The following is a 10,727-nucleotide window of genomic DNA, read 5'->3' as shown; positions in this document are numbered from 1 at the left end:
TTCCTTTGGGTTCGACCCTTGACTTGCCTCTATACTCGTATTTAGGTTTGTTAAGTGTTTATAAATTTAGTTTGACCGAGGGAAGATTAGATAACGACCTAGTTTTCCCCTCGTCAAAATGGCGCCGTTGCCGGGGAACGGTGTCTATGTTTTAGTGTTTTTGATTGCTTGAGTCTAGGTCTTGTGTATACTTTTCTTTTATTTGATTTTATTTTGTTTTGTGAAAAAAAAAAATGGCATGTCTATCATTTCCTCAATATAGCAATGAGCCTTTTTGTGAATATTTCATTAGACTTGAGGGATTTTTGGACTATAATTGTTGTAATATTTGGGAGGCTTGTGAGATTTGTTATTTTGGTTTGAATGAGCTAACTAGGGATGAAGTTGAATGTATGTATAATGGTGAATTTAGAGCATTGTCAATTGACGATGCTTGGGATTTTTATGTTTGGTTTTCTAGGGATGTTTATGATAGGGGTAATCATGAGTCTAATATTGATATGTAATTTCTTGATTCTTCTAATATTAGCATGAATTCTTATGATTTGTCACATGATCACTTAAGTGAACCTATAACACATGAATTCTACTTTATTTCTCCTTTTGTTCATGATAATGACGTGCAAGCTCAAGTTGATGCTAATGGTGTGTTTCAATATTCTTCATTATTTACCATGCCTTCTTGTGATGTGCTTCATTCCCTTAATGATGAATCTCATGTTGTAAATTGTGCCCCCACTCCCCAATGTGATGTATATGCTCATGATCTTAATGTTGATTCTTCCAATATTGGTTGTACTTCTTCTTCTCTTGTTGAGCCTCAAACTTCTACATCTTTTGAATCTCTTGTTGATACATTTGAGTCTCAAATTAGGCGCATTGAGCTTGATAATGAGTTTGGGCCTAGTAAGGAGATGATTCTTAATTCTATGAGAGGTCAATTAGAGATAATGAAAAAGAATGAGGAGCGTATTGAGGAGGAAAAGAGAAGAGGAGAACAGTTAGAAAGCCAATTGTCATCCTTGATGCTTGTTTGTGATAAATCCCAATTTAATGTGTGTATTGAGGATGATGATGATGATTTTGAGCAACCAAGAGAGTGTGAGGATCCCATTGGTGAGAATTTGAGTGATGGTGAAGGAGTTGAGAATGAAGAGAGTGTTGATATTGAAATTTCTAACCCTCTTCCCCATCTTGATGAGTCTCGTGTGCATGTTTGTGACTCTTCTATCCATGAGTATTTCAACTCGATTGAGGTTATGACCAATGCATTCTTTGAGAGTCAAAAGAAAACCCATTGCCTTTTAAATGAGTTCATTGAGGATGCTTCATGGGAGAGAGATGAGTTTGAAATGAATTTGCATCCATTCATGCATAGTTTTGAGACCTTAGGCTTTAAAGTTGTTGAGGGAGTTGTTGTTCATAGTTTTGATGGAGGGGATTATGTTGTTCCTCTTGGAGGTTGGATGTTTGAGGGAGATGGATCTCATGAGTGTTCTTCTTTTGAGGACTCTATGATTGATTTCCATGCTCTTATTGGTGATTTGAGGCATGGTGGTGAGAAAAAGCTCATTTGTGAGACCATAACCCCTTTTCTCTTTTCTCATACCCTTTTTTAAGAAGATTCAACCATATCCCTTACACTCCTATTTCCCTCCCTTCTTTTGTCAATGAGCCTATTGGGGACCCTTTTGTCTATGATGATTTGTATTAAGCTCATTCGTCCCAAATTGAGGAAAAGGGTGATGTTGCCACCCAAAAATATTTTGAGGAGAGTTTGCCTTCTTTTTCTTCGTGTTCTTCTTTTTCTTCATATTTTGTTGAATTTTCTTTTGATTCTTCCTCTTCCTTTTCTTAGCATCTCTCTCCTCATTTGCGTGCACTATCCTTGTTGCACGTACTCTTCGCGTCATTTGCCTACCTTCTCTCCTATGAAATGTGTAGTAGTGCATTTAACAAGCTCTTGCGCGCGTTGAATTATTATTTTCTAGAGCGGTCAAGCTTGGACATTAAGCAAGCCTTTCTCGGGAAGTAACCCGTGTTTTATTGCTTTTATTTTCTTTTCTTTTTAGAATATATTTTATCTCATGGAAATGTTTAAGTTCCTTTTTCTAGGTACATGACTTGATATACTTTGGTGCTTCTATTTAGATCAAGAATCAAGGAAGATTGACACCACATTTGCTAACATAGAGAAGGCAAGATTTAATATTAGAGGTTGTTAGCTTTGAAAGGTTAAAATTGGGTCATTTGCGGGTATTTACACCCACCTAATATCCGGTAATATCCTTCCTTGCTCTTTCTCTAGTGGATGATGACTTGTTGGACATATGTTGGTTTGATTGGATTAATCTCCTTGTTTTTCCCCTCCCGTGGAATATTTGATTTATGTTTGAGCATGTTGTATCATTCAAGCTTGTGGGAGGGTATTCTATCATGTTTGGTGGAATGTTGATTCATATATGTCATGCACCTTTGTATATGCTTTTCCATGTTCTCATATTTTGAAAAACTCCAAAAAGATTTTCGTTTTTATCAAGGCAAATTTGCAATGTGTTTTGTTTTGTTCTTGCTTTGGAGATAATAACATTTGGACTTGTATACTTGAATTATTTTCTTCCTAAATGGTAGTGGTGTGCACGGTTTGAGATTACGTTTGGTTGATTCTAGGATAATGCATGCTAACGTAGTTATCTAGAACTAGGGGGATCATGAAGCCGGATTCTACTTGTTTGTGGCATGTTTTGTAGTTGCTCCCTATCTTCGATTTGACAACCTTAGTGAGTTTTTGCTACAACCGTGTGAGATTTATATTTGTTCAATCTTTCATCATATTCTTGCATGAGCAGCATGGGGTCCTTGACTTTGCAAGCCTAATCTATAAATCTTGATGTATGATTCTTAAACCCGAGACCGAGCTATCTAGGGAGGACAAAGGCACCTTTTTCAGGGTGGTATTTTTCATTTTTAGGTTAGTTTGATTCATATTTGTTTTTGGGTTTCCATTTTCCTTCTTGCAACAATTTGAGCCTTATACCTTCTTTTCAAGCCACATCTTTAGTTCTTTGGCCTTTTGTTTCATTTTCTTTCTATTCTTGGTTTTTTGTGAAACAAAATTGATCACGTATGATGGAGTTTGTGGTGGATATATTGGAAATTTGGTTTTTATGAGTGCTAGTTTGTGATTAAGTCTTATTTGTGAATAATGGCAAGTGTTTGAGTAAAATCCGTCCTTAATCATAAAAGGCATGGACTAATAAATTGCATTATAGAAAAAGACGTCCGAATTTAGCAAAAGGCGATGACATTGCAAGTTTAAGTAAAAAAAAAAGTAAAATTTTTTTTGAAAAAAGTGAAAATTCAAAAATATTTTGATGTATTCTTTTCTCCTTCTAAGCATTGAGGACAATGCTTCATTTAAGCTTGGGGGAGAAGCGTTTACGCTTTTTGTATATATTTCTTGTGAGTATAACTTCAAATAAGCATGGGGGTGTTGCTTTTGCTTGGTGATTTCTTGATCGTGTTGTTAAGGATTGATCACCCTTTTGCTTCACTTTTTAGGAAAACATCCAAATTTTAAATTTTAGCCTACCTTCACCCTTTTTGCCTTATGTTACAACCTTGGGGAAAGACCTTTCGACCTAGAAAGTTGAGTCACTATTCGGGGGAGGGAATCATGGGTCATTGCCTAAGGAAAGGAGATGCAAAGTCAAGATGTCGAGTAGCCCAAAAATTTGATCTTTTTCCGGTACCTTCGCGGAATCTAGGAGATGTGCGCTCACTATGGGGAGATATGAGATTAGTAGGGGGAACGCGGTAAGACCGTTTGGGATGAAAGTGGAGTGTGATAACTAGTTCCTATGCTTAGCATTTTTATGTTTCAATCAACCTTAGGTTCTTATAGCGTGCACAACCTTACTTGTTTAGAAAGATTTGCATTCATTGTGCTTGTACATTTGCAAAAGTCCTTTCATGAACATTTGTTTGCTTTTCTTGTATTTTGTTTTCTTTTTCATGCTTTGCCTTGTTTGTATTATTATGAGAGTTATGGGTAAATTCTTAGGATCGGATACCCTTTAGTTGCTAAAATTGACCGTGATTCCTACGAAAGTGAGTTAGTGTATATTCCCATCTTCTCTAGTTTTCTCGTTTCTTTCTTTGCTTGAATAATGTCATCATTTTTCCCTTGGGTTGGATTTTGTTTTGCTCGAGGACGAGCAAAAGTTTAGCTTGGGGGAATTTGATCCGTGCCATTTATGGCACCTTTAGGCTATGTTTTCTTTATATTTCTATACTCCTTTGTAGTCATTTATGTCGTGTTTTTAGAGAATAATGCTCGATTCGCGTGATTTTGTGTTAGTTTAGAGAAATGCATGCTTTTAATGGCTTTCTTATCATTTTATTCATTTCTCGGCTATTTCTCTTGCTTCTCCGTTTCTTTGTCTTGTTTTGTAGGTACGTCGCGGGCTATATGTATGGGAATTGAAAATAGCACCCACTAGGATCAATATGCTCTTTTCGGAATTGAATTTGAGTTTGAAACAAAGGAAAACGAAGGATTGCAAAGTATCAAATAGGACCTTTGTACATTGTTTTAGTCATATCTCTAGTTTTACAGATCGGATTAGGGTGATTCAAGTTGGGTTAGAAACTAGACTTGAAGAGCTTTCCAATGATAGGTCGCACGCCTACATACAATTCTTAAATCGAAAGTTACAGCCTTCTGAATTTGGCCCTGTAAAACTGCCGCGGGCGCGGGCTAAGTACCCGCGGGCGCGGGGTTGCTGCAGCTCCAAAACTGCCGTATTTGGGCAGTAAGCACCCGCGGTTGTCCCGAGGGCTCCCCGAGGGCGCGGGGATTTGCCCCGCGGGCGCGGTCTTGGGAAGCTGGCGCAGCTATCGGGGTGTCCGTTCCACTCCGCTGGCGCGGGTTTCTGGGTCTTTTACGATTTTCAGCTTCTTTTCTCCTTTTTTTTATATAGTTTTTGGTTTCCTTTCTTATTCATTCATGTAATTCTTTAGTTTTAGAATAGTTTTCTCTCTCTTAGGTTGAGAGCTTCTCTCTCTAGATTAGGTTAGATTAGGAGTAGTTTTAGAGAGAGAAAGTGAGGAATTTCAATAGTGATTGAGAGATTGAAGATGCAAGTGTGACAATTGTGTTGGAGATCTTCTTAATTATCAATGAGAATTTCTAAACTCTATCTTATTCAATTGCTTTGTTTAATTTGATGTTTGTTTGGATTAATTTTGATGTTTGATGCTTGATTAGTGTAATTGTTCTTGGTATTTTGTTGATTCTTGATTTCCATAGTTGTTAGTTGATAGATGATGATTCTTGAATAGTTGTTTGGCTAGAAATTGGGTGAAACTTGTATGATTGATTATTTGTGATTAATTTGGGAATTGTGTTGATTGATTGTTGAGATTAAAGTGATTAGTGAAGGTTTGCATGTGTGTAATTCAATTTGGCCTTGAGAATTATGCTAGATTGCATTGTAATTGCTAATGACATGAACAATTGATTTAGGAATTGCAATTATCAATTGGTTTTGATTGTGATTCTCTTAGTTTGTTATTCATAGTGAACCCTAGATTAACAATTAGGAGATAGCCCTTTGATTCATATTGATTGCTCTTATCATTTAGTCCTCACAACCTTTGATTGGCATGCTCTTACCAAGTTGTTCCAATTGACATGATTACTTGTTGATCCCCGTTCCTAGTGTTTTATTTCCTTGGTTACTTGTTTTGTTAGTTGTTAGTATTCTCTCTTACCTTTGTTTTCGACCTAGCTTAGGTGCATAATTGAAAGTGCTTGAACATTACCGTTCCTTTGGGTTCGACCCTTGACTTGCTTCTATACTCGTTTTTAGGTTTGTTAAGTGTTTATAAATTTAGTTTGACCGAGGGAAGATTTGATAACGACCTAGTTTTCCCCTCCTCAGAAAGTGATTTGAACTAGATTAGGATCACCTTTATTTTAATGATTGCATTAGAATGAGTTATTAAAGTGGAGTTTTTATGGATTGTGCTTATTTATTTTCTTGATTTGATTGTAACTAATAGGATGCTTGAGAATGATCCTTATTAGTGTAGACCTCTTTCATGGATTTGCCTAGACTATTGCATGAGAATGAATTGTTTAGGTAGAACCTTGTGTTCTTTGGCATATGTTTCATGATAATCACCATTATTCTCCTCTTTTTAATCATATTGAACACCACGTATCCCTAGCGTCATTTTCTAATGATTTTAATCATTATTTTCTTGCTTACTTGTAGTTTTAGTGTTCTACTCAACAAAACCAACAAAAACAATCCCCTTTTCACTCTTGCATTAGTGATATTTGATGTTGAATTAGCGTGCTTCCCTAGTGGTTCAACCCTTTACTTGCCACTAACTAGTTTGGTGTAGGTTTAGGTATTATAAATGATAAATTTGGTTAGGGTGGTAGCTTAACGACCTATCTATCCGCGATCAACCATTGCTTAGTTTTCACCTCAAGAGCATATAAAACATCATCCCATAGGGCATCCTCTATCGGAAATCCATCTTCTTTAAACCTTGCACCAACCAAACTTAAAAGGTGATCTGCCACAACATTTTTTGCCCCCTTCTTGTCTCTCATTTCGTAGCCAAAATCTTGAAGGACTAAAACCTATATCAACAATCTTGGCTTAGCTTCCTTCTTGCATATAAAATATTTGAGAGCCGAGTGGTTGGTGTACACTATAGTCATAGAACCAATGAGATAGTTTCTAAACTTCTCAAATGAGTGGATAACAGCAAAGAATTCATTCTCGCTAGTTGTATAATTCTGTTGAGCATCATTGAGAGTTTTGGAAAATTAGGAATCACATGAAGTTTTCCTCCCTTTTTTTGCCCAAGATTTGATCCAATAGCCTCATCTCTTGCATCATACATGAGTTCAAATTGTAAAGACCAACCCGGTCCTTGGACAATTGGGGCGGTGCGAAGTGCCTCTTTCAACCTACAAAATGACTCTTGGCAAGTATCATTGCAAGAGGGATGTGAGAGGTTTAGCAACTAATGAAAAATCTTTAATGAAACGCCGATAAAACCAGGCATGGCCAAAAAAAGATCTCACATCCCTCACATTGGTGGGGGAGCAAGTTTCTCAATGACCTCTAACTTGGCTTTATGCATCTCAATGCCGGCATGGGAGGTCTTTTGCCCAAGAACAATTCCACTTTCTACCATAAAATGGCATTTTTTCCAATTCAACACGAGGTTAGATCTCTCACATCTTTCTAGGCAACGAGATAAATTGGATAGACATTATTCATAGGTGGCTCTTCTAACGGAGAAGTCATCCATGAAGACTTCTTTTTCGTCTTCAATCATGACACTAAAGATTGACATCATACGACGTTAAAATGTTGCGGGAGCGTTACAAAGTCCAAAAGGCATTCTACGATACGCATAAGTACCGTAGGGACATGCGAAAGCCGTCTACTCTTTATTCTTGGGGTGAATCGGAATTTGAAAAAATCCCGAGTAATCGTCAAGGAAACAATAGAAATAATACTTTGTAATCCTCTCCAACATTTGATCAATGAATGGTAATGAAAAATGATCTTTGCATGTACTTGTGTTGAGTTGGTGATATTCAATACACATATGCCAACCGATAATAAGCCTAGTAGGAACAATTTGATCATTATCATTTTTCACTATCGTTATGCCACCCTTCTTAGGCACAACTTGTATAGGAGATTCCCAATCACTATGAGCAATTGGGTAGATAATTCCCGCATTAAGAAGCTTATCCACTTCCTTCCGCACAACCTCTTACATTGAAGGGTTATGCTTCCTTTTCCTTTGTCTAACGGGTCTAGCATCTCCCTCTAGATGGATTTTGAGCATGCATAAGGATAGACTTATACCTTTGATGTCATCAATGGTATATCCCAAAGCCTTCTTGTATTTTCTCGAAGCATTGATCAAGAGGGAGGTTTGCTCCTCCATTAGATTACAATTGATGATAATCATGGGGAAAGACTCAATAAAGTCAAGATATGCATACCTCAAGCCCAAAGGTAGAGTTTTCAAGTCTACCTTTGGTGCCCTCTTACCATTGAATCTCTCTTCTCTTTCTTCAACTTGGAAGAGGTCATGAGTGAAAGGGGTCTCTTCCTCCATTCTTTTATCCTTGCACTCCCTTTTGCTTTCCTCAAGAAAAACCTGGTAAAATTGCATGTCCTTCTTGTGAGCACCTATCTCGAATTCATTTAATAATAAACTTTCAAGAGGATCATTAGTAGCATGCAAATGGGAGCGAGAAAATTCATTAAGTACAGTATCAAGAACATCAACTCTAAAACATTCACCACTTGAAGAAGGTTGTTGCATGATACTATTCAAATAAAATTTAATTGAATCTTTATCAATTTTTAGGGTCATCTTACCCTCCTTCACGATGATTGATATAGAAATCGCTAGAAATGGTCTACCCAAAATTATAGGAATCCTCTCATCCTCATCCATCTCTAGCACATAAAAGTCCACAGGAAATGTGAACTTTCCAACCCTAAGGGGAATGTCATCAATTTTACCCATGGGAAACTTGGTAGAACGGAATAGGGCATAAGACTCATGCTTGCTCCTAAATCACACAACGCTTTGTCAAACTCGACACCATTAATGGAACAAAGATTGGAGAAGCTACCCGGATCATTCAACTTAGTAGGAAGCTTGTTGGAAAGGATAGAACTACAATTTACAGTTAAGTTCACCATTTCACACTCCCTTCTCCTACTCAAGAGGTCTTTCAAGAACTTGTAATAGTGGGGCATTTGTTTCATAGCATCACAAAAGGAAGAGAAACATGCAAATTCTTTATCGCAGCCAAAAACTTCCTTAGGTTGGCGATTTAGGGGCAAAGGGGTAACTTCCTTATCCTTTGGCACCTCAACGTCCTTTTCTTTGTCAACACTTAATGGCTCATTGGATCTCTCACCCTCATTCTCTAGCTCCACTTCTTCTTGAGGCTCTTCCTTCACTAAAGGGTCACTCCCTACTACCTTCCCACTCCTAGTTGTCATGTCATACAAAGGTTTTTGGTTGACTCCTTGACTTGAATGGTGGAAGAAGAAGAAGAAGGTGATGAATTAGAAGCAAGGTGAGCTATATGAGTTTCAAGAATTTTTATATGAGCATTGTTTCGTTTTTTATCCTCTTCATATCTCCTTTGTTCCTGTTCATGCCTCCTTTGATCCTTTTCGCACAATTTCAATAAGGCATCTAGTTTAGCCATCACGGGATTTTTGGAGGAGCTTCTAGTTGAAGAGGTTGTTTCGGTGAGGGATGTTGGGGTTGATGGAAACCCGGAGGCCTATTAGTTTGGCATAGTTAGCGACATATTGACCCCCATTGCCTCCGGTGCCTTGATTAGGAACATTGCTTTGTTGATTGTTTCCCATGTTACTTTTTTCACCAAAATTTTGATTTTGATGGTCATAGTATAGGGAGTTAGTTTTGATTACCATACCCTCTTTAGTTAGAGTAGCCTCTTCCATTGAAATTTGAAGGCCTCCCCCACCATGATATTGGTTATCATAACCACCACCACTTTGGTTCCAATCACGGTTTCCACTTTGATTCCAATTCCCCATTTGATTGGGGTTTGGCCTCATGTTCCCCATATTCCCCATTTGAGGAGAAAAAATCGTAGCATTAAGTTCCTACACTTTATCATCATGTTCTTGGGGAGAGGGTTGAACTTCACAAGAATATACACATTGAGAGGTATCATGATCATAGGTTCCACAATTAGCATAAAACATACATCCATGAGGCATTGAATTGTAAGAAGAAGAAGAAGGAGCGTTCATACCATTGCCTCCCTTTGAGGACTGGATCTCTCTTTCATTAGCTCATCCATTTTCATGGTCATCTTGGAGATTTGGGTGGAGATGTTGTTTATTGTGTTAGCTTGCTCTAAAGCATAAACACCCTTGCTAGATGTAACATCCCTATTTCCTTCATACCAATCTTCATAATGCTTTGTCGCCTCTTCTATGATTTGTTCCACCTGATCTTCTCCTTTGTTCATGATTGGGCCACCGGCTCCGGCATCTAAGATTGTTCTTCCTTAAGATGAGAGACCAGCATAGAAAGTGTGAATGAGTTGATACTTGGGTATTCCATATTGTGGACATTGGCGTTGGAGTTCTTTTTATCTTCCCAAGCCGCACTTAGGGATTCTCCACTCTTTTGGCGAAAGCTTTGAATCAAAGATCGAGTTTCTGCAATTTTTCTATGATTATTGAACCTTTTCAAGAATGACGTGGTAACTTAATCCCATGTTGAGAGAGAGTTTGGGGGCACCGCCTTCTCTTGCCATTCTAAACCTTTCCCAATTAAAGAGAACGGGAACATCTTGAGTCACCCCATTGGCTTTTATTGTGTCGCAATACATCTCGAATTCTTTTAGATGTTCATGAGGGCTCTCATACTTCCCACCCAAAAATTGTTTCTGCTCTCTATCAAGACAATCAAATTAGGCTTGATTTCGAAATTATTGGCATGAGTAGAGGGAGCATGGCTTACACTTTGCGCTCTAAAGTCTTCGGGAGCCCCAAGACGACGCAAAGGCGTATTCTCTCCCAATTGTTAGGGGTTTCAAACTCTCAAAGTCAACGGTAGAAAAAGGATTGATTTCCAAACTATGTGAAGAACTAGGACTACCTACATCTTTACTTGAG

At 37.8% G+C, this 10,727-nt stretch overlaps 1 protein-coding gene across 1 annotated transcript; it reads right to left on the bottom strand.

Annotated features, from left to right (window-relative positions):
- Positions 1–8,510: 8,510 nt before the first annotated feature.
- LOC110699549 lies at positions 8,511–9,065 on the bottom strand. Its single transcript, XM_021877038.1, has one exon. It carries the CDS (start codon positions 9,063–9,065, stop codon positions 8,511–8,513), a length of 555 nt encoding a protein of 184 aa, XP_021732730.1.
- Positions 9,066–10,727: the final 1,662 nt, after the last annotated feature.

The sequence above is a fragment of the Chenopodium quinoa genome, unplaced genomic scaffold (genome assembly GCF_001683475.1).
Source record: "Chenopodium quinoa cultivar QQ74 unplaced genomic scaffold, ASM168347v1, whole genome shotgun sequence".
Taxonomy (NCBI): domain Eukaryota; kingdom Viridiplantae; phylum Streptophyta; class Magnoliopsida; order Caryophyllales; family Amaranthaceae; genus Chenopodium; species Chenopodium quinoa.
The sequence above is the reverse complement of the archived record's forward strand: the minus strand, read 5'-3'. Positions and strand labels throughout refer to the sequence as shown.